This window comes from Puntigrus tetrazona, chromosome 13 (genome assembly GCF_018831695.1).
Source record: "Puntigrus tetrazona isolate hp1 chromosome 13, ASM1883169v1, whole genome shotgun sequence".
NCBI classification, from domain to species: Eukaryota; Metazoa; Chordata; class Actinopteri; order Cypriniformes; family Cyprinidae; genus Puntigrus; species Puntigrus tetrazona.
In genome coordinates this window covers 6,783,812-6,809,107 of record NC_056711.1, presented here as the reverse complement: position 1 = coordinate 6,809,107, position 25,296 = coordinate 6,783,812, and the positions used below count along the sequence as shown (strand labels likewise).

Sequence of the window (25,296 nt, the reverse complement as noted above, 5' to 3'; positions counted from 1 at the left end):
GTAACTGTAATATGTTATAGTTACTAAGAAAAATTGTAACAATTACAAAATGACAAATGCTTATTTGATAACTAGGAAAGTCATACATCGCTTGTCTTATTGCCCTTCGAAAATTACATCCAAAAATGACACACTATGATATCTTATCAGAATTTTTTTTTCTGAACTGTTTATTCTGAGTTGTTACAGAAAAAAGTGGCAGTAGCTCACTGAGTACAACCAGTTGACGTCATTGACACAATGTACTGAGCACATAAAATAATGGGGCCCCCATAGTTCAGAAACGTTTGTTGATTTTTATTTTATTTATTTTTTTAAATGTCATATCTTTCATGGGTTTCTATTACATATTTTAGTACTTAGTTTACATTATATTAAGCTATAAATGTCCTGACACCCAGGGATTCCTTTTAAATAGGAAAAATATTGAAACTCTTCAGTCATTTTTGAATGCCATGCTGTTCTAATTGGATTCAATGATCTACGCTAAGCTAAGCTAAGTGCTATCGCCAGTCCCGGAGATCAGTTAAATAGATACCAAAACAGTAAAACTTAATGTTTTAAAAGAATGAGCCTATTTCCAAAAAAAGCGAGGTGTTCACTTTAAGGATGTTACAGTCATGCAGCCGAAACTGCCCAAACTGATGTCACCAGAGAAGACCTGTTTTTTTTAGAGGGAAGGAGCATTTGCAGATTTGGATTTAAGATTCTGAAGGCAAACTTTTTTTTTTTTTTTTTTTTTGCGGATTGACTTGCACAGATTCATTGTTCACCACAAATATAGCAATGGACTTTTTTATGTGGACTTTAACTTGGAATCTGTAACAAATTACATTTACAAAGTAACCTTCCCAACACTACCCTTATGTAATTCTTTTCATCTGCATCTGTTTTGAAGAATGTTGGTACCCAAACTGTTTTGATGACCATTGACATCTATTGTATGGACAATAAAAAATCTTTTTGAAAATTATTTGTTTCACAGAAGAAAGTCATACTGGTTTGGAATGACATGAAGTTTGGTAATTGATGCCAGAATTTTCATTTTTGGATTAACTATCATTTTAATTCTCTCTCTACTGCCCCTCCATTGCCATATGGCCCGACAGTCAATACAGATCATTTACCATTCTCTTGTTCAATCATATACCATTCATTTGATTTTTTTTTTTTCTTCTGCCTATATGTGAGCACTAATATTGCAGTGGTGGCGTCTCGTACCCTAGCACATATCTTCCTGGAACAGCCTTTAAAAATAGATCTGGGGGGGTCGTGATGATTGATGGCTTTCTAATGAGTGAGCATTCCATCAGCAGAGCTCCAAACTGCCCGCAGGCGACACTTTTTGGGTGTCTTCCTCTATCAGCCTGCTCAAGGACTGTGAGAATTTTCACTCCATCCGCGCTCAAGGCAGTTTATACAGTCGACCGGCTGCCAAGTACTCAAAAGCTAACCTTAGGGTTTGGGAGCAGCTACATGGGAACCTGTCCACACACTTCTCAGGTTGCATCCGGCTATTATGCGGGAGCAGGTTTTTGTACGTTAAAAATAAAGAGTTGTTTGTTGTGAAAAGTACCTCGAGCGTGCACTGATTTATTGATTATCAGCAGGCTGTCAGTGATCGTAGCATTATAATCTGTTTGTGTACAATAGTAAATGCGTTGATAAGTCTGATGAGTGACTGTTTTGAAATCACCTATAAGCATCATGTGGGAAAATGGCATTAAACAGTTTGAGTAAACGAGGATCATTATGAATGATTGGGCCGCCGTTGAATATCTCAGCTTCTGCCTTCAGGCTCCAATGTTTATTGTTTAGTTTTCATGTTTCATTTCAGCACATGCGTTCCAGTAGTGTACATATATTTCTCACCTCTCTAAGGTTACAAAGGAAATGTGTGAGAGATTTTGACAGAAAATTACAGCCAGTGGTGCGAGCCCACATGAAGGCGGTTTTTGAGCAATAAATATTTTTGGAGGTCTAATATTACAGTTGTTTTTCCAGCATTTGTGTATCACTGACTAGATTTAGGAGGTGATACTAAAATAACATTCATTTTTTTGATTATTGGCAAGTTGCAGTGAACCGCAATAACCACTAGAGGCGATATTACTAAAGAGTGCAGGATTTCTGAAAGCTTCAAGACAGATCTCTTTTTTTTTTTTTTTACACTCACACTTACTCCCAGGGGGATGTCTAGTGCTGAGATCTCAATGCTGCTACTGTTTCTTTAAAATCATTACTATGAAAACTCAAAGTTTAAGAAAATGCACAACATAGTGCAGTGTTATTATGATAACTTAAAGATATTTGCAAAGTGTGGTGTTTTTTGTTGTTGTTTTTTTTTTACCTCCAGTCCATGATGAACGATTATCTGTCTTTGTTCGGATAAGATTTCTCCATTGTATACGTCTAGACAGTATATGTTATCACACAGATGTCCTTGTTCCAGTGGCAGTCATCCGGATCCTGTCAGATCTAAACGATCTTCTGCTTTTTGATATAACCTGCATAGCTCAGCCCATTCACTGCATAGCAGTCATTCAATATCTGTCATCCTTAACCCACTGAGATGTTGCCATTGTGCTGGTCTCATCCATTTCTATTTATCTTCATTCAGTCATATCTAATAAGACACTATTCCATCACCCTGTTTGACAGTGAAAACTGAGCATTAAAACACCATCTCCACTGCACTGCAATACATATATATGAGGTACCCTACCAGGAGGAGCCCTAATTGAATTTCATTGAATTTTACTTTTTTATTTTGTTAATGAAGAACTGAGCAATTAATCCTCAATCCCACTGCACTGTATTGTATTTTATTTTACCTGTTTATTTAATGTAACCCATGCACAAAATTCTTTCAGCCATCAAACAAGATGAAAGTCTGATCATCCCATAACTTCTCTTATCACACCTTTTCTTTGAGTGTTTTGGTCCTTGTTCTCGACGGACATGTGTTTTGTGGACAAACAGGAAGATCTGCTAATGAGTTTACAAGATCAGATTTCTCTAGGCAACAACATTTGTTTTGAGGGTGATTCTTTTTCTCTTTCTTTTTTTTTAATAGAACATCTGCTTCTCAGACCGCTTTGACGTTCTCCATGTTTTTGGCCGCAATTTCACAGTCCAAAAGCACTGCATTTTATTACATTGGAAAACAGTTCTTTAGCAAGCACATTGCATTGCTCTGCATTTAATGTGAAACATGATTGCCATGGAAGGATATTAACAGTCTGAACATCCACCATATATGTATTTTCTAAACATGCTTAGTTATAGAATAAGGTTCTCTACACTGTTTTATGTTTTCTATTCTTCATTACCAGTTAAATTGGCCTCATGATGAAGCACGTTGATTTGTAACATGTCCCAGAAGGATTCAAACGAAAGACATTGGGATAAAGTATCCTGATCCACACCATCTCAGACCCACTTCTTACTTTTTTACCCATTGGTTGTGTAATTTCAAACACTAACACTCTCTGAAAGTAAACCGCTATGTCCAAATATGAGGGAAATATATCGTCTGTGTCTTTGTTTATTATTTCTGCCTGTTCTTGTGTTAGTGTGTGACTCTGTGTATTCGTGTGTGCACAAGGGAGGTTCATTGTGTATATGGAGTTAGCTATAAGAGGCCCGTGGGCTTCTCGGTCTGTTTAATATACTGAATTTGTATTCACACAAACACAATGACACACTAGTGCATGCAAAGACAACTTGAGAGCATTAGATCTTACTCACACTGTAAATTTACACAGAAAAGTACACAGAACAGGCAATACATGTCGTACACTCACAAACCACCATAAACTGTCATTGCTGTTGGGTTTTCCCCCTAATTAAAAAGAAAATTAGAGAACACAGTCTTTTGACCTCTTGAAGTTTCTCATCATCCTTTTACAACCATAAACGGGCTGGTGTTTCAGAAGTCACATGCTCAGCAATTCATCAAAAGAGCTTTGAATCCATTTATGTCGTAGATTGAGTCAGTTTGAGTAGTTTAGCTACATTTGTTTTCTAAGGTGTTGAACTTCCATCACGTGTATTGCTATAAATTGTTTTATTTTAAATTGTAATAATTGTTGTACTTATTGTGTATCATGTTTTGGTGGTCTGTGGGCTAAGGTATAGGAGTGAGGTCAACAGGATAATTGCAGATCGACAGAAATTAATTGCAGATGTGAATACAGTAAGGTGTTTTAAATACAAGTACAATGTAAAAACATGCACGTACACAATAAGTATAACAATTGCACTACTTGTTTTTGCTCATTAATTTCACTCTGATGTATACTGTAGCCATTTTCCTCCACTGAAAAAGATTGACATTACCTTACATTACCTTTTTTCGCAATTGTGAATCTATGTTTTGCATTTTGCAGAATATATCAGTAACCAACCTAGAATTTGACTTTATAACTCAGAATTGCTAGTTTATATCTCACAATTCCAAGAAAAAAAATTGAGAGAAATTTGAATTGAGAGAAAATAAAATTGTGAGAAATCACAATTTTTTAAATGTATAAATATTTTGTATATTTTCATTTAGGTGTGGAAATTGGCTTCCGTAGATGTATGAAGAGAAAATCTATTGCAACTACCATTTCATTGTAGTAAAATTTAAGTCAAATTATCTGGGTTTTTTTTTTTATCCAAGCCACTATAGTGAACTGTAACTAGTACATGAAAATGAACATGAAAAGTGGAGGTGGTGTTCGTTGTAATGAGTTCCTCCAAATGAAGAATTGCACATTCTTCTTAGCAGGTCTCAAGCACTGGTATAACTTCTTCCATATGGATACTGGTCCCAATGCAAGACAGACAAAGGCTTGTCAGAATTCCCTGCTTGCTCCTAATTTTGGTCAGTTTTGAATTTGGCCTTGTGGTTTTCTTTGCTTTGAATTCCATCTCCATTTTAGAAAACCGCCTCCAAAGTGTGAAAAGTTCGGCTGGATTAACTTTATCAATTCCCTGCACTTAATGGAAAACCCCTGTGAGAGGACTTTGAAGTGTCACAGATGCTTTCCAATGAAAACAGCCTCAGACCTTCTCTCCGCGTCTCTTGAGGCACAGCAATCCACTGGCTGCCTTTTTATTCAGCCGTCTCTTTTTTCCCCCTCAGACCAGCATGAACACCGCAAAGTATTTAGGGTTACCGTTTGATTGCCAATGACACAACGTTGGCCTTGCGAAGCGGCTTGTTTTTGGAAAGTGACTGAGACAGCATGATTTGTTGCTGAGATATCTAATAGATGTAGACTTTCTTGACATTTCGAAAGACACGGAGTAGAACTTTTACCGTTGTAATTATTTTCAAAGTAACCGTAGCGATTTAGTGAACTCTTAATATACGTCAAAATTGCGATTGAATCAAGTCAACATACTAGAAAAAACATCTTCAAGGTGTTTGATTTCGTTTTCAGAGCCCAGGTCAAGAACAGAGCTCTTCCTTTTCCTTTCTTGCACAAACACTCGTTCTAAGACTATGGTCACTCTTTCCAGCACGACGTGTCACAGAGTTTGCTGAGGGCAGCGCTGGATGGGGTGGTGCAGGAGTGTGTGAGCTTCGTGGGAGTGGACATCAACATCTGTTCAGAGACGCTGATGAGGTAGAGGCCAAATACTTTCCAGCAGGAGTCACAACATGGCAACTTCTCACTCGCCTCCCCGTTATTGCTTAGCGCTCTGTTTAGTCTGACACCCTACACGTCGCTCACACACACACACACACACACACACACACACACACACACACACTCTCACTCAGAGACGCATGCACCGTAACATCTTTTCACATCCCCACTACACACAAACATTGTGATCTACATACACAAACATTGCCGCCCGCTAACATATACACAAATTGAGATATATAGCCTCGAATATTAGTCACATAAACTTACAGAAACACAGAAATGTACACATTCATTACATCCACTCGCTCTGCCTAATACCTTGTAGGATTTCGTGAGTAATTGCAAATTGTTTGCACTACGGAAAACAGCGATTTGGTATAATATATTTCCGGAATACAATCAGGATCATGTCTACATGCCTCTAGATGTGCCTTTCGAAATGTTAGCTTTCATTTACACAGCTTATTCTTCTTCTTTTTTTTTTTTTTTTTTTTTTTTTTAAACCTTCGTTCATTGCTACTAGTATAAACAAGTTAAAAAAATGTTTTGATGAAAGCGGATATACTTTCATGTTTTGTCAATGCATTCATTCAGATACATAGCATTAGAATGAAATGCGTACATTTCACAAAGATCAGATTTCTATATTTAACTCTTTAGGATTATGCCTTTGACTTATGGTGTACTTAGACTCCCATACATCACTATACTGAGCTGGAAAGCCGTGTGATCCCATTAACTTGCAGGGTTAAATGCTCATGAGGTAGGCTGGGATCAGGTCATCTGTTTACCTGACTTTAAATGAGCTCTCAGTACCAGAGCTCCAGACGACGTGTTCGTGGCTCCAGTGTTATTCACCCCTTATTTATAAGTGATGACATATAATGTTTACATAGCTGTTTTTAGGGTAGCTGCCACTTCGAATTGCCCATACCGTCTCACAAAAAAAAAATGGTCTCAGTGCCTTTCTGTTTTGTATGGAAAGGTCAAAAAGATTATGAGATCTTAGGCAGCCGTTTGGTAATTCTGCTGGAAAATGTTTTCAATATTCTACTAATATCGGACTTGTTGTTTGTGAATATGTACGGATTACATAAGTATGAAAAGGAATTTCCATGGCCTAGGGTGGATTTTTAAAGCGAAGGGTGTCCAGGGTGTATGGTTAATGCTGGGAATTGACATATAAAGCAATGGCTTCCAAAAACAAATGGCAATCGAACCTTTGGGAAGATGTGAGTGATTAATTTTAGGTTTTTTTATTTAACTGAATAACTCTTATATTGGACTGAAGCATCACATAAATCTTAAATTGCGACGAGAAGTTTCAGTAAAGCATAAGGTGTATTTAAGAATCACATTTCAGAGAACAACAGCAAAACTTGCTAGCATAGTTATAAAAACTGAAACATGTAGAAAACATAAAAAAACATTTTTAATCATGTTTGTTTTGATTGCTCTTTTTATGGTGAAGAAGCAATTTACTATGACTTTTGCCTCCAAAAACTGATTTGCTGATTATTGTTGGTTAGTAAGGCAGTTGTTTAATTTAGGTATCGAGTAGGATTAAATACGTTGAATATGTTCATGCAGATTATGTGCTCTATAAGTACTAATAAACAGCCAATATGTTAATAACAGGCATGATAATATGCAACTAGTTAATAGTGAAGATTGTGTCCCTCTACTAAAGTGTTACCGATTTCCTTTTTTAAAATGGGGTGTTTTGTTTTGTCAGACACATAGCAGGTCTGAATGCGGGGCGAGCACGCAGCATTATGGAGTGGAAAGGAAAGAACGGGCCTTTTCTCAACAGAGAGCAGCTGAAACTGGTCAAAGGCCTCGGTCCTAAGAGCTTCCAGCAGTGTGCCGGCTTCATCAGGATCAACCCCGAGACAGTACGCAGGTACACGTCCAAATCACTCCACTTCTACAGTTTTTCACCAAGCTGCCCTTATATCATGCATGGCTAAGTGGAATAAGATTTGTTGTCCCCTTAATCTAAAAACATTGGTGCATTATTTTTATCATATCATATCATTTTATCTAAGAGGTCAGTGTAAATTTATGTGAATTATGTCAGTATCTTAAGCAGTAGTAATTGTGAGCTTTGCCTCCAAAAATACATTTACAATTGTTTAAATCATATCAATGAATTTTTAAATTAATGATAATTTTATTCATAATAGTGATTATTACTATTAATGTCATAGGGTCTATTAAATATTGAAAAACTTTTAAGGAAGTTTTATAATGCATTAGGATATCATCAAATATATTTTATTTCTTGTAAATGCAATTAAAAAGTGGCACATGAAAATGAAGAAGAAACATTTACAATTTACAGGTCACATATCACATAAAAACGTCACATAATCACGTAAAAGCTGATTTATAATTCAGACATTTTACCCTCCTTGCTTTTCTAATTGTGCTTGCAGTGTAAGCAGTGTCTGTTCTGGAGGGAATGAAGACCTCAATGTTCCTCTGAAACAGACAGCTGAGAAGAAAAAAGTCAAAGGCTCTCGGAGCACTCTTAACCAGTTTAACCCACTGGACCAAACCTGCATCCATCCCGAATCCTACAGCATCGCCTTGAGGTGAGAACAGAGCGTGGCAATACGCTATCACATTACTGCACTACTGCAGATGATCATTGGATCTGCTAAGGATTGACCCAAGTGGTAACAAGTGTTTACCTCAAGTGGGAGCATCTGGTCCTGTGTTGCTCAGTGTGAGAGTTGTGCGAGCTGCTGGCGCTCATATGAAAAGCACATTCAGCGTGTGCTCAGCACTCTCTGGCAGTGAATGACGCTCTCCCCGCAGCTGTGCTGCTCAAGTCTGTTTAGACTACTCCAATCTGACACTTGTGCCTGTTGCTTCCAGAAGATGTGCGCACGGATGCCCTGTGGTTTGAATGTGCTTGCGTGCATGACAGCTGCAAGTTAAATCAAAATCAGTGTGTGCATGTGAAAGAGGTTTTTGAAAATTGAATATGAACCGTGGGCAAGGCATCCGAATGCTGTGGAATTTGGAGGATTTATTGGTGAATGGCAACTATAATTTAGGAACAAGACATTCATTCACTGCCTATTACTCACTTTTTCATTTCCTTCATAGCTGATGTCGTACTTTGGCTTCAGTCGTAGCACAGTGTGTGTACTTGTGCAATTACACTTCAATTTGTGCCTTTGCATGTATATGTGCAGTTGTGTACAAACATCTGAGACCACATTGAAAATTTGGATTTTTTTTTTTAGCAGTTAAACCTGGAAATGTTGCAAAACAAAGTTGCAAAAAAATATTTCTAAAGTAAAACAAAGAAAGTTATGACTTATTCAGTGAAATACTGATGAATTTGTGCTATTTGAAGAATTAATTTGCAACTTTTCAGAATTTTTATTTTATTTTTTTCCCAATGCCGTTGGGTTTTTTTATAAAACATTTAAAATACAGCTAACTAACACAATAAAACATAATAAAAACACACAAAATAAAAAAAAATAGTTGCAATGAAACTTCATTTGTTGGTAAGAATTTTATATTGAATATGAATTTGATAATGTATATCATAAATTAAATAAATTAAAATGACTATTTAATAGAATAAAAATAATATAAATATGTATTATATATATATAAATATAAATTAGAATTAAAATGGATGGATGGATAGATAGATAGATACTTTGTAATTTGCAAGTTATTTTTTTTTCCACTGGTGGTCTGAGACTGTAGACCCCTCTCTGTAGGCATGTGTGAATTGTATGTGTGTCCATCCTCTCCTTCTTTGCCTGATCTCTCATCAGAGGCGCCTTTTAGGGTCATAGGTCTAATAAAGCCACTTAGGGGCATGGAGTGGGGGAATAATCACCCTGTCATATCCTCCCTCCTCTCCTCTCCTTCTGTTTGTTTTCATTTCTCTCCGTTAGGCTTCATTTCCGACTAAACCAGGCAGAAAAGCCTCCCTTGCAGTCTCCTGTATTATCACCATTCTCTATCGTTACCAAATGCTGCGCTAATGGAAGTTGCTCCACTCCAATTGTCATCATGAGCCCAGGCATATTTTTCTTGGAGTAACAGGATTTGATTAAACATGGCCACCAGCAGTGCTGAGTTGGTAATGTAGCACCCAGCTAATGTAGCGGACTTAAACAAGGGTTTCTAGGGGGCTTGGGAGGAATTCTGGGTATTGCTAATAAAATGTATCAAATATGTTGCGAGCTTCAGCCAGGGCTGCAATCATAAGGCTAATGATGCGAGCAGAACCGTCTGAGCGATGTCTTTATAATGATGATGACAAGCTTGACGTATTCCCAACAATCTGTAACCCATTTATGCATCGGGTTCATCACTCTTGTCCTCTGTTTCACCAGCTCATTCTCTTTCCCTTTGCAAGTTATTGGAAAGGCCTTTTCACTTCCTCTCTCAATCTCATTCATATAAATGCAGCGGTTAATGAGAATAGAAATGAAATGGAAAAACGCCCCCTCATTTCATCGGTGACTGGTTTGCTCTTAATATTTGGGAAGTCTGGACAGGAGGTGGCTTAAATCAGTCACACGTTGTGCTTGTGAAAACATGCAGCTTGTCTCCCTCCATTTCGTGTGCGATTTCGTTGCACGTCGGGCGCTTTGCGAAGCGTGGGCCGGTGGACGGTAATGGCGGATCATGTTGCTCTAATGTGATGAACTTGATACCCTTAGCCCCACCACTTCCCACTCATACACACACAAATACGCATACACAATATGTAGCTCTGACCCCCTGATGGACCATCTCTAGTATTTAAGTATTAGCTGTGAAACAAAGGTTGATGTTAGCGCTTATAGGAACCTCCTACCAAAATAAACTTTCACTTGACCAGTTTTTGTGCCGTGCCATTTTATTATAGCCAATAACTGATAGTGCTTTCTTTGTTCTTCGGTCATTTGCAGGAGCATGTAAGAGAATGTAGTGATTAACCAAGATATTTAAAACATTAAATGTTGTGTAAATACTACAAGTCTTGTAGGCTACTAAATAATCCAGTGGCAATAACTGTATGGGGTGTGTTTCCCCTACAACGACGTGACTTAACTGATTAACTAATAGTATGTTGGATAAATTAACCAACTAGTCTTGAATTTGACCAATTTCCAAAAAATCAATCATCAAAGTGTTTCCATTTTGGATTGGCCAACGTCTCATCCCTCAAGGTAATAATTTAACTCAAAAGTTTTTCCAAGATGCCAAAACATTTCACAACCTCTGATGGGGGGAAGAAAAATATGGTTTGTGTTTTCTATATTAACTTAATATTACATTTTAAACTATGGTAACTGTTTCAGTGCTGTGTTTGCTAATTGCTTAGTTTTGTTTTATTACAAAACCAGCAGCTGAAGTCTGTTGCAGACATAGATATTCATACACAAAATATATTCTTGAGTTCTCATGTCCCAGCTTTGACTATTCCAATATGGTGGTGGACTTGCTGCTTGCAGCTCTTAAAAGAATATATATATATGTGTGTGTGTGTGTGTGTGTGTGTAAATATAGAATAGAACAATATAGGACTGTTAATGAAATATTCACAACAATTATGGAGAGCAATGTAACTGAAATGTTTCCAGACCCAGAAATATAGCGTGAACATCTGTAAAACAGAGAACAACATTGGTTCAGCTGTAATTTTATGAAGCTTTTGAGGAATTTATGCGAAAAAAAAAAAAAAAAACAACTTCAACAATTCTTCTCTAAATAATGCCGGAATATGTGATGAGGAGAAGAATTGTTGAATAAAACCGTTTGAGGGTGAGTAATAAATGACATTTAATGCACTAACATTATTACCGTATTGCATAGTCATGTAGAAAAAATATGATATTTTTGCAGCTCCAGTGCAGATGTATAGAAATATTTCACTTGAATATAAAACATCCTGTCATTATTTGATTGTCCTCATGACCACAATATGATTTCTTAGGGTTCCGATGTATAGTGTCTTTTGTATCTGCGTGGCATCCGTTACTTATTTGCCCTGTGTGTTAGCGTCAGTAATTGTGATAGTTTATTTACATGACTTTGTTTTTTGCCCTGCCCCCAGACATATAATTCAACTATCATTTGACTATCGCCAAGATTTGAAAATAGCCATGTGACTTTCCTTTGTGGAACACAAAAGATATTTTGAAAAATATAATGGCTACTTTTTTTCTTTCTTTTTTTTTTCTTTTTTTATGAAAGTAAATGGGTAAATGACAAAAAAGCACCATAAAAGTGCTTTATATGACTGCTGTACTATGTTCCAAGTCATTGGGTTTGTGTGAGGACTGGACCACTGAAAATCTTGCTTTCTGACACCTTTAAATCACCTGTGCTGTTGTTAGATATATTTCATCAGGTTTAAGGTAAATTATGAGTAAATATGAGTAATTTTCTGTCTTTAACAACCAAGAAAAGCGCACAACCATTCAGACATTATGAGCATTGCCAAGTCTGAGGAAGTGAACAGCTCTTCATCATTTTCAGTGCAGCATTAGTAACTCATTTTTCTCAGTCACTGAATCATCGAAGGGTTGATATCAAATATCTTACATTCATTGATGATAACGAATTAACTTCAGGGTTACTGCTAAGGGGACCACACAGTAAAGCAGCCTCACTGTGTCTGGATAGCCTCTATCTGTAGGCCCACCCAGTAGCTTACGATGTGTGGAACAGAGGCCTCCTCCACAACGCTCCTCGGCGGAGCTGCTTTTCATTATGCCCGAAGGATATGGCCGACTCCGCTCTTCTGGATCCAAAGGAGCAGGAGCACTGGTACCCCCTAAACGCTAACACACCAGAGGGTAATATAAGCCCAGCTGAGACCCCCTCCAGAAACCTGAGCCCTTGGACCAATCGCCTGCCACCGCCACACTCACACTGTAGCTGTTCATAAATCACTCAGAGCTCAGCTCTGCAACCTCCTCTCTCTCTCTCTCTCTCCATCTCTGTTCTGTCCTTGTGCCAACTCTGGCACTCCAGAGGGACAGCTGGAGGGAAGCACAGTGTCCCTGACCGACATCACGGAAATCTGTGCAGGACCAGTGGAGGAGGAGGATGATGAGTAGTTGCCATTGGGCAAAATGAGTGCTTGAGTAATTTGTTGAAATTGGTAGAAGTACAGGGCACAGGTATATGTGTGAAAGTCATTTACAAGCAGGTGTTGTCAAGACACTAAGCTATTTTCCGCTGGATTTTATTTATTTATTTTTATCATTAACATTCACCATATGGTGAGCTAATGTGAAATGGAATTTTTGGTAATTTGTTTGCAGCTGATCATTGTTAATCTGGTAATACTTTACAGTAAGGTTTAATTTGTTAATGTTACTTAATGGATTATTATAATTGTATTATATGTAATATATTGTTAAATACATGAACTAATACATCTTTAACTTTTAAACTTGTATTACGATTTTTTTAAAAACAAATATGAATTAACAATAAACTATGGTATATTTTAAAAAGCCGTAAAAAGCGCTTAAAGGATAGTTTAAAATTCTGTCATTCGTTACTCACCCTCATGAAAGGTGTAATAAAATATTTTGTTAAAAGTATTGTGAACAGCTTGTTCATTATTATTTTTAAGAAGCTGAAGATTAATATAAAGTGTTACTATTAATTATGGAGTATTACATAATCTATACTAGTGGTGCTTAACCCTGTTTCTGGAGATATATCTACCTGCAGAGTTCAGTTCCAACCCTGCTTCAGCACACCTGTCTGTAATTACTTGAAGATCAGGGTTGATCAGGATTGGAGCTGTAGCTCTAGAGTCTCTGATGCTCACTCTCGCTGTACAGAACAGAAGCCGAGAGGGATGATACTGCGACCGTACTGGAGACATCTTCCAACTGAACCATAGCGCAGGTTTATTTAAAAAAGTCCCTATGTTTGTCAGTATATAGATTTCAAGAAAAAACACTAAAAAGGGCTGAAAGTTGCAGAATTTAGTGCTAAAGTGGCGCAGGTGTGTGTGAGATGCAGGGGCGGTGGATATTTGTGGCTGGGTTCACGTTCTACAGCTTCAGTTTTAGAACTTTCATGCCGTTCCTAACTACAGTGCAGCAGTGAAAAGAGACACCTTTTTAAACTTTTAAGATGTTGTTTAAATGGCATACACTGGTATTGTTTAAGAAAAATGAACAACGGTTTATTTGAGGACTTAACAACCATCTCAATGCTTTAAATTCAACTTTGCCATTACAGGAATAAATATATATATTTTTTAAATATATAGAAAAAGTTCAATTGTAATAATATTTCACACTATTAATATTTGCACTGTATTTTCGATCAAATAAATGCAGCCTTGTTGAACATAATAGACTTATTTCATGAACATTGCAAAATTTTTACCATTTGACCATTAGTGCTATTCTTGCAGTGCAAGCTACAGAACATGCAGAGTGTCACTTGAATGTCTCGGTTGTGCTGTTCTTTCATCGAATCTTTTACTTAAGAGACAAGCTGGAATTCATCCGCAGTGTGTGCGTGCGTGTCTGTTACTCTTTGCATTTTCATCACCTCATAACTCAAAGGCCCAACAGAGTCTATGATTATTTTTTTGTTTCACTAGATCTGGTGCAGCTCTAGAACTGTTAAGGTGTTTCACTGTGAGCATGAAAGGCTGCTCATGACATTGCACTTCTGTGTTTATAGCTCAGTATTGGAAATGTCTGGGTTTGGGTTTGTCCTTAGTAGGTTTAACTCTGTGTTAAACGGTGTTTGTGTGATAAGTATGATAACTTGAATTATGCAGCTTGTTGAGGAATGTTGTTACTTCTCACCTGTCTCATGCCAAAATAGGAGTGCATGAGAAGGGGTTAAACTAAAAAGCCACCTGAGTAAATTTATTTTTAATAAATGAGTGGATTATTCAGACTATGCTCATACATATGAATCTCTGGCTAAAATGATGTAGGATCTGTTTGTTGTCAATGTTTGGAGACACACAGTGTAAAATTACACTGTACCAGCATCCGTCCTGTTAAGCGTGCACTTTTTCAGAAGAGGGCATGGAGAAGCAATGATCAGTATGTAAGCGAATTAGTGCTGTGTATCTGTTTGGGAGCTCCGACAGTGTGAAATTGTCTGGGTGCATACAATAGAGTAAGTGTGAGTAGATGTGCCTGTCACTGTTGCTGTCAAGCCCTCTGTCTTCAGCAGGAAATGGGTGGGGCTTGTACCCACCTGCCCTGTCAGTCACACCAAGGACAGCTGCGCTGGCGTCAGGCTGTCACGGCGACGGCCATCCATCAGCAAACTGGCTCAGCAGGTCCGCCCCCTCCTCTTGCCAAAACTCACATTCCAGTAATGCCCAGGACCCCAGCATTCCACAGCCACCTCTGGACAGCTTGACCCTCTGATACAGGCTTGTTGCACGCTCCAGGACACGTGTGTGTTCCCGTAGAGATTATATCACTCATTTGCACTGTGCTCTGATGAAAGAACTATATTTAGGCACTAACTTAAGGATTTTATAAGGCAAGGAATTATGTACTGACCTATCTTCATTCTGTTATATGTACATTTAAAGCAACTTATATGGTATGATGTAACTTTATTACATTTAGATTTTGTTTTAGCAAAATAGTATTGAATTTAGATTTTTCGAGCAATTTTCACTTATTCCTTTTGAACCACCGATAAAATTGGTTTTCAGTATTTAAACCATTAGTGTTGCCTGTAGTGTTTTTAAATAAACACATGCCCAAACTTAAAACAAAACTCCAAACCGAGGAATGTGGCATTAAAAATGGATTCAATTTGCACTATATGTCCCTAACAGACCTGTGCTATGCAGTACAATATAAAGCTGAAGATTAACCATTGTCTCAGTGTTACAGTTCATGATCACATCATGAATATAAAGGCTCATCCCGAGCCAGAGCTTATGGCCTCTGCCAAGTAATAGGCCAAGTCTGGATCTTTTTTGCTGCCTTTGTTTGCTCTATGTTCCTGCTTCACTGCTCAAGCCTCAGCGCTAACCTTTTCCTTTTATGTATGGCGCTCACAAGGCGGTTAGATTTATGGAGGGAGACAGAGTCTTCATCTCTGGGACTCTAGAAATCAAGATTTAGGGCATAATTAGTCTCACCTCCCCTCCCCTATCTACCTCCTCTCCCAGTCTTTGCTCTCCTCCACTCAGTGTGTCAGCCTTCAGGCTCCTCGCTGGTGTCAGGGGAGTTCCTCCACGTGCACTGGGCTCTGAGAAGAGCTATTAAAAAGCCATTCATTAAGACACCACCTCCCATGGTCCTCAACAGACCTCACTGCCTTAACGCAGCAGCTGAAAGTGAATGTGTTTGCATTTGAAGTGTTTCTGATCAAGATTAAAAAGTTTATATAATGTTTTATATGAAATGACCTTAAAAACTTTATTTCTTCACTTGTCAAGAAAGTAACCGCATGTTCTTGCTCTCTTCATTTAGGTTTTTGTCTCAAATAGGGGGCAGTTTGGATCAGATGGGTAGCGCTGCGCTCAGGCAGAGTATTGAGAGCAGTGTTAAGAGCAGAGGTCTAGATGTCTTGGCCAAATCTCTGGACACCACACCTGAGACTCTTCAGCTCATTGTGGATGGCCTCACTCAGCCACCTGGCTTTGACATTCGTCAGGGTAAGAGTCTATCTATGACAGTGGTTTTCACACCCTGGGTCGCTAGATTGATTTGAGAATCAGCGGCAGAATCAAATTTGTACCAAACATTCAACATCGTAACAAATCACAGACATATCTGTTGATCTCTGTAACTCAGAAGGCAACCAAATGAGTTGTAGTCAGTTAGAATCCACACACCGCTCATAACGTGTGTGTTCTCGTTCAGTCCAGACTTCTGGAAGCTTGCACATTCTCTCATTATAATGAACAAAGTGTAGAGGTAAATTAAATAAGAGATTAACTGTGCCGTGTATACAGATTCATTGATTATAGCTGAATTTTCTGAGATCGCGATAAACTGAAATAAGAGAGAGCTTTTCAGTTATTAAGGAAGTCCTCTTTTTGCGCTTTCTTTGCTGTGTTCTCCATTCATAATTTGAATAAGTGTTTTGTTTTTCATACTTGTAAGGGGACCAATTGCAGTGTACTTTTCAAAGGGAGTAACATCAGGATATTCTCTCAAAATCACATTGACTGATTTTGTGATAAACATAGCTATGGACTGAATAAAATATAGTATTTCAAAATAGCACACTCACTAACTTCAGAAGCAATTTCATCGATGTTTTTTTGATTTTGTAGCAGCATGCTTCCTGAGCTTTATGGTGGGACTCACAAGTGGTCTATGGCATAGTAGTCTGTCTTTGTCTCTCAAACAGAGATATATATATATATATATATATATATATATATATAGTTTAAAAAGAAAATGTAGGGTCGCTCTTAAAAAAAAGTAAGATAAAAAACACTATGATCTATGATTTGCCCAACTTTGTGTCTGAAGATTTATGCAAGGCTCATGGATAAAGATTGCTCACTGACCCAGGTTACTTAGCATAACTCTGTCACTTTGCTATTTTGGGCCAGTGCTGTTCCCACAATCATATTCCTTGATTTTGTTAATTTTCTTGAAAACTGTTTATTATGTTTAAGTTCTTACATCATCATTGTTTAGCAGAAGTGTTTATAGATTTATAGCTGTGTTTCTCAGCTTGATGCAAACTGCAAAAGAAAAATACATTTCCAAAGATGAAATTGCATCATTTTTTTTGGTGTTGGTTCCAGTGAAAATCACAACTACTGACTTTGGAAAAAATCCTTGTTGATGAGTCATTTTTTGACTCATCAAAGGGTACATTTAACCAGATTACAAACTGTTTATCAGAAGTTTAGCTAACTAGTTGGACAACTTTTTATGCTTTTCAAGTTGTACTGTATTTATTTGTGCGTTCTCTTTTATATGAGTTGAGGTTTAGGCTTTTTTTTTTTGTTTTTTTTTGCATGTTCTCCATAAAATAGTTTTTGCATGAATTCATACAATGGGAAACACTTAGTTTGCCCCAATGCAAACTATCTTTTAGCATTAAAAAATACTGTCAGGATTAGCACTGAAAAGATGTGAAAAAAATAATGATTTTTCTGGATTTTTGTGGCTGAAAATATTGAAAGTGCATTTGCAGTAGAAGAAAAGAACTTGTTGAATGAAGCCCTTATTTTTTTTGCACACACAGAGTGTTCTTGTATTTTTGTAGAATTAAGGCCAATTTTGTGCTTAATACCTTTAATACCTATCAAGATAAACTAAGGTCTTTCGGGTTTGAAATAACATGACTGTGAGTAATTAATGACAGAATTGTAATTTTGGGGTGAACCAACTCTTTAATTTGAGCATTGTCAGTACATGACCTCCTGTACTTATTGGTGTTTTGCAGAAATGCATAATAAAAACCCAACTCAAACTATAGGTAATCTCAGTAAAATGCATTTATGTGAGGAAACGACTGTTCAAGCTATTATGCACACAGATAATATTGGCTTTTGGAGATTTATTTAATGGAAACGAGAATCTTGGACATTGTCCTATAAATATCTCCTTTTGTATTCCACAAAAGAAGGTAGATCATACGTTTGTCAAATTTGTCAGGCGGTAATGCAAAATTTAAATTTTTTTGTTGTTTTAAGAAATAGATATGTAAGATAACTCTACACAACTTAGACAGGTTAATGCAAACTAAGTGCATAGACGTTTTCGATTTTCTATAATGTGGTTCGGACTGTAGCCTGCGGCTAGGTTTTGAAATCAGTTTAGCACAGCACAAACCAAAGTATCAAAGTTCTTTCTCAACATGGCTGCTGCACAGATCATAGACAATGCTGGCATCTCATACTCTTTTCCTCCCTCCCATCTAACGATTCTCCTCCCGTCTCCCCTGAGTCCGTCTCTTGTCTGTGAGATGACTGGGCGGCGCTCCAGGCTTTTGAAGTCTTGCCGCGTAATTTGGGGGAAGACCCACATTATTAAAGCAGACCTGCCGACAGATATATCATTAATGAGTGAGAAAGCTGCGTAAAGAGGAAAGCAGAGTAGCCTTGATCCCAGCGCTAAAATCCCCCAGTGACTCTCCCAAGTGAATAAAAACGACTAAACAACAAACGCCTCTTCTGGTTTTAATGTTAAGTTCAGACATCTGAGAAGACATTGTTTTCCTTCTGCGGGTGTTGATAGTAAATGTTATGTTTCATTAAAGGTGACAGGATTATAATTGAGATGAATGTCTTAACGTGTTTTCAGGGTTGGGGAGCAGAGTTCATTATATGCAGAGAAAGGTTTTCTTTGAGAACGGGATTGGGGTTTATTTCCACAATGCTCATCGAAGTTGAATTATGACTTTTGTGGAGGAAAAAAGTCTATTTGTAGGTTTTTATAGAAATGGGTTCATCTGAACATGCCACAAAGTAAATTGCACATCTGAATAAAGTGTTTATAACCATAATCGATCAAGATCATTAGCAGAGATGGTCGTGCACTAGATAGGACACTAGTTTTTCATCAGAAGGCTGCAAGCTTACTTCCCCTGGTTGGAAGCCTGATGGGTTCTGCTCTGTAGCCAGCTGTATAAATAACTGCCATGTGAGCGGTGCTCTAGGTAAGGTGTCCCGGATAAGAATAATCAGAGATGAATGTTTCCTGGACTGCAGAGCCTGCTGAGAGGCCATGTTTATATAAAAAGCACCTCCCAAAGAAAATCGCCCCAAAAAACAGACAAAATGGACTCGGAAAGAAGCGGTTTGAGAGGACTGGTAATTCTATTTGTTTTAAACCATTAACTGAATCTTGTTTCTGATGTCTAGCTTTGGAGTTCTTGGATAAGGAGGACGGTGCTTAAGACTTGAAGGGAATGAGGCTAATGTCGGTCTTAGACATTGCAAAAAGACAAAAAAAAGCTGATTTAAACAAAAAGCCATTTAAACATTCTCTTTCCATCTTTGTTTTTAATGGTGCAGTCACATTTACCATTGCTTGGCGAAAATTGACCAATTCCATTAATTTCTGTATCCAAGCATGTGTTTTGCGTGAGGCTGAAAAGGTTCCTCACACAAATTTATCATAAATTGCAATGTAAAATTGTTTGCCCATGAAATTTCATTAATGTGACTTTACCTTTAACCTAATTATTTTCTTCTTTATTGTCCTCAATAGATTTTGAGCAGGCAGATTTCAAGCGGGAAATTGTATCTATGAATGACCTACACAATGGAATGGTGGTAACAGGCCGTGTAACAAACACTGCTTTATTTGGAGCCTTTGTGGACATTGGAGTCGGACATTCTGGTCTCATCCCGAAGCGTTTCATCACTCCGGATAAGCTTCCTCTTGACCAGCGCCGAAGAAGCCTATCTCTTGGCCCAGGTGAGCGGGTAGAAGTACGGGTCATAAATCTGGAACTTCAGAGAAATCGGATCACTTTGGACCTTATTAGGGTTCTCAGATAGGAACTATTGATTAAAAATTTCTGTAGTTAAGTCTACTTTACAACTCATTTGACAAAAGTTAATATCTTTTGTTCTTTTTCAAATATGCTGTTTATGTTCTGTTCAACATTTGACCTGCTGTTACTGTAGTTTTCATAACTTCAATAAAATAGATATCTTGCTCTGTGAAACAAGATTATAATTGAAATGAATCTCTTTATCTTTCCCAAATTTGATCATTCTTGTTGCAAGTAAAGCTTTTCCTAAAATAACGTCAGTTACATATCATATTCTTAGCAAATTATTTAAATACCATCTGAAGAATATGTACTTATTTTAGGCATAATAAGATGATAATCGTATATGTATACATGTGTGTGTATAATAATGGATGCAATTATATGCAAAACTTAATGCAGTTAATATTAATACTTAAAAAATAATGATACTTATGCAGTATTATTTCTGTAACACACTGTTACTGTAGTGTTAGTCCGGTTCAGTAAGGTTATGTCTCCTCCAGAAGGCATTTCAGAGGCTTGTGATCCAGACACTAACTGGGTGCTGTTGCTATGGACTGCTCAGGATGCAGTCACAGACGTTACGCTACCAAACTCAGGCCTGTTTGATTGACAGCCAGTTATCAGGCTGAGAAAGGGGGCTTGTAAAAGCAGCTGCCACACTGCAATATGACTAGAGGCCGTGGGGGAAAAACGAAACCTAATTATCCCAGACTAGCCACGTGCTAATGAGCCACTTCAAAATTAATCCCACGCTCCCTCGTCTCTATTATCTAATCTGTTTGTGTTTATATGACACAAATTAAAAAAATGGATAAATAAGAAACCTGAGGTGCCCTGAGCGCTTAAAACAAACCACAGGGACCGAATTCCAAATGAGTGTGTGATATTTGCATTGGGGACGTTGCTTTGTATTACAGAGAAGTTTCATCAGAACTCAGCTGCAGCGGAAGGATTGAAGCCTCATTGTATGATCAAGTGTGGAGGATTTCACATTGCCTTTATTCAATAATTCTGCAGTAATAAGCCAAATTTTTTGACTCGAGCTGCTGAAATTATTGCTTAGATGGATGGTATCTCTTTTTAATTTTTTTAATGTCTTGTTAGTATGCATTTTGCAAGCTCTGTTTGTCTGAAGCCTTAAATAGAATTATCTGCTGTTTTTGATCAAGTTTAAAGCCATTCATTTTTTTCTCACACAAAGATGCTTTGCTCTGCTGTTAAAGGGGTCTCACCAAGAAAGGCTGATCTCACCATGGAACAGCTGGTCTTTAACACTGACTATATGGCCATGTGTGTGCAACTCTTATCTTATGTACAGACTTCACCAGACTTTCTCGGATTTTATCAGAACTGCATACAAAAGTCAGATAAAGAACACGTGTGTGGATTTATGTGCACGTGCTGTATTTAATTTTTGAAAACATTTTTCAATCTTTACCGTTACTTGTTTTTTCATTAGCTGAATTAAGAAAAGCACAGGGCTTAGATGCGATTTAAACATCTGGTCCATCCACGCAATGTCTTTGGCGAATGGGTTTTAAAACTGGCGGTTTATGATGTGATGAAAGCAGAAACACAACTGTACCAAGTCCGCATACATGGGAGTGAATCCCCAAAATCACTGCTTCTCAACCAGGGAGCCAGGGCCCACTAGAGGGCCTCAGTAAATGTTTAATTGGGCCTCAAGATGGCTTAAAGTCAGACAAAAAACTATTAAAAAAACCTAAGACGATTAAAAACCAAACTATTGCTTTTCATTTAAGAACCAGGATTCTTGCAACAAGAAGTCTCAGAAAACATAAATATGAGTAAGTATAATTTCTAGACCTTGCAAACTCATGCAGAAGAAATAAACTTTGTGCTTGGATTTAAGGGATTCTAGACTGCCATTGCTTCAGTGTTTTAAGGGTCGTCTAATTGTCCATGCAGGAGAATGAGGCAGATTTAAATGGACGTGTCAAAGAGACACTCGCTGTTAAACTGCGTATAACAGCTCCTCCAGCCAAGAGCAGAACACTTCTCTCCTTTACAGTAAATCAAAGACACGTCCCACAACTTCCACACTTGGAAGAGTGTTCCAACTGCACCCACTGCTGCCGTCATCAAAAACAAGCAAATGAACATACCACTAATGTGCCTGGACACTGAACTTCATGATTGAATCATTGAAAGCCTGTTCTGTACGCTTGTAAAAGCTTCGTATTAGTTGTGTGGATTTCCCATGAAGCCAATATTGCGGTATGGTTGCAGTAAAATCTAATTAGCCTACCATCCTACAGAAGAAAAACACTATGAGTGGAACTGGAATTTTACTGCAAAAGTACTTTGTGTAGCCCAAGAGGAGTGAGTTTATATGTCCCTTTAGAGAGTTCAATACGTTCCCACTGTTAGTTTTTGCACAGGTTTCAATCACTCCGTTGGGAGAGAGAGATGGTTTGTGCTTGTCTAGTTTTGGAAATTAGGGTGAATATGGTGCCTTTCAAGGGTATTAGGTTTTACCGTGTTAAGAGTGTTGACAGTGAGAATTAATATAATAAAATAAGATATTACCATAAATCTATATTATATGTTTTTGAAAGTCTCATATTATGCTAGCACAAATACAGTAAAAATAGTAATATTGTGACTATTAAAATAGTAATTGTAATATATTACAATTTACAATAACACTTCTATTTTAAAACGTTTTGTAATTTACATGATTTCACATGGTCTTTCAGAATTTTTAATATTAAAATTTTTTTTTTTTTTTACTATTATCACAGGTGAAACCATTATTTTCAGAATTCTATAATGAATGGAAAGAACAGTATTTTTAAATTATTATTTTTTGTAACAATGTAAAGTCTTTACTGTTACTTTTGAATATAATACAAAAATGCGTTGCATACATTGTAATACAAAATACATCATGTGCTTTGGTCACACAGACTATTTAAACAACTTCATTCTCTCAGACCCAGTTTGTCCTCATCAGCTCTTCTCTGAATGCCTAAGGGCAGGCGAATGGCTGTTTGCATTAGGCTGCACCTTGTCAACAGAGCTTATAAAAGCTGTTGTCCTCAAATGAGAGTGATATCAAAACCTCAGTGCAAGCATTGGATTATCAGGCCCATGGGGAGCCCCTCTCTCCCCCGAGCCCCCCCCTGCCCTCCAACCCTCCTGAAAGTCATCTCACTCCCTCTTTGGCGGCCATTAGACTAACTGTGTTACCCAGTCTGCGTATCCCCTGCAGCCCCTCAGCTCATCTCCACTAAGTGGATAATGTCTTTAGACTGATTATGAGAGTGAAGGATGCTATTGAGATGGGGCCCTGCAGCACTGAGTCCTTTACAGGCCAAATATTTTCACAGCGGTCCAGGTGTTTCGCTCTCAGAAAGGGGAGGGCTACAACAGGGGGCTCACTAACATGATTGGCACACATGTGAGGAGAGACATTTCACTTAGAAGGGTGACTTAAGGCTGTAGTTCACCCCCAAAATGTTTGGTATGACAGATGTATTACAGTTTATGTCCAATGGCCAATGTCCTCATAATTCAAAAGGCTTAAATAATATACCAAATAGTGTTTTTTTTTTATTTAAAATCGAAAAAGTTTCCTGTAAGGGGTAGGGTTAAGTGTAGGGTTGGTGTAGGGCAATAACGCATACAGTTTGTACAGTATAAAAACCATTACGCCTATGGAGAGTCCCCATAAACCACAAATGTGTGTGTGTGTGTGTGTCTGTTTCTGTGTTTGTGTTTGAGTGTGTGTGTGTGTGTGTGTGTGTGCGCATACACAATAACATGCTCACTAAATCATTTTGAGCTAAACAATCCCTTTAACAGAAAACAAATTAAAGCTTGTTTAAAGTTTGGTTGATTCAGTCTTTTTGACCTTTGGTACTATTTACCAGACAGGCTCTTTCCTTCTAGTACCACATTTCTGTGAAATCCCCCATCAGAAATGTTAGTGGACTCAGTAGACCTCTTCCTTTTCTTGGGTCATCAGCAAGGGCCCCTTGCTTGCTGTGATTGACAGGCTTGAGTAGGAAGTTGTGTTTCCACTCACCCTCACCTTACTGGTCCCCTCATATGAGAAGCCTTTATCAGTGAGACTTTCTGTAGACCTTCTGACTTTTTCACAGCTCTCATCTCATATGCATGTTTCATATCCACGGATCATATTCACCCACCGGAAGGAAAAAGGGGTACACGGGAGGGGGAAAACCCTGTAATGGCCAGAGAAACATACAATACTTCCGTACATGCAGTCTTGCGGCTATAAATCTGCCAAAAAAAATAAATAAAAAATAAAAGACCAACCTGAACTGTTTGATACAGATGAGACATTTTTCTTAAGCAGCAAATCAGCATGATTTTTAAATGATTCCTGAAAGATCATGTGTCAGTTTAGCTTTGCTATCATGGGACTAAATTACATTTACATTTACGATGTTAAGAAAGTTAACGGTTACTATAAATTGTAATAAGATTTCACAATGCTTACTGTTTTCATTTTGATCCTATAAACACTATTAACAAAGCATTGACTAAATTTACTATTGACTAAATTTAAAAAAAAATCTAAATAAAAGTTAGTATTATTAGTTAATAAGGTAGTTGTTACGTTTAGGTATTAGATCAGAGTAAGGATGTAGAACGTGGTTATGCAGAATAAGTGCTTTATGAATACTTAAAACAGCCAATATGTTAAAGGAAAGGTAATTAACAACTAGTTTAGTATATGGATTATTTCTTACTACAGAGTGTTAATGATACTACTTCTCACCAACCCCAAACTTTTGAATGACAATGCGTTTCTTGTTACACAGTAGCTTTCGTCATTTACCATTATGTAAGTACTTAAAAGATTTATGATTTAATAATCAAGATCAAAAAGAACATGTATGTTGTTTAATATGAAATCTTTTTAATGGCCTCAGAACATCAAAAAATTACAATCGCAAACAAATTTATATTCATCACTACATTCTAAAATGATCGTTCAGCACTTCGTAATTTCCTAAAAGACCGATTTGAGACCTGATTTATGTTGATTTATTAAAGTTATAACATTGTGCAAGATTACTTGGTGTACTATTCAAATGACATTGTTTAATAAGTCCCCTGTAGCCAGTGAAGTTCACAGTAAGGGGTGGTAATGATGGGGGAGGACATGTCCTGACGTGTCTCTGAGCCGCTGATG

At 37.5% G+C, this 25,296-nt stretch overlaps 1 protein-coding gene across 3 annotated transcripts in view; it reads left to right on the top strand.

The window, feature by feature from the left end:
- Window positions 1–20,276, top strand: part of srbd1 (S1 RNA binding domain 1) — a 51,730-nt gene extending 31,454 nt beyond the window's left edge. For 2 of the 3 annotated variants that reach the window (XM_043255739.1, XM_043255740.1), the window contains 5 exons: window positions 5,512–5,618; window positions 7,381–7,548; window positions 8,084–8,242; window positions 16,106–16,290; window positions 19,814–20,276. In XM_043255739.1, coding sequence (XP_043111674.1) covers window positions 5,512–5,618; window positions 7,381–7,548; window positions 8,084–8,242; window positions 16,106–16,290; window positions 19,814–20,106 — 912 coding nt within the window. In that variant the 3' untranslated portion in view covers window positions 20,107–20,276. The remainder of the gene's footprint in view (window positions 1–5,511; window positions 5,619–7,380; window positions 7,549–8,083; window positions 8,243–16,105; window positions 16,291–19,813) is intronic. The other variant, XM_043255741.1, reaches the window with a different exon arrangement.
- The last annotated feature ends 5,020 nt before the right edge of the window (window positions 20,277–25,296 follow it).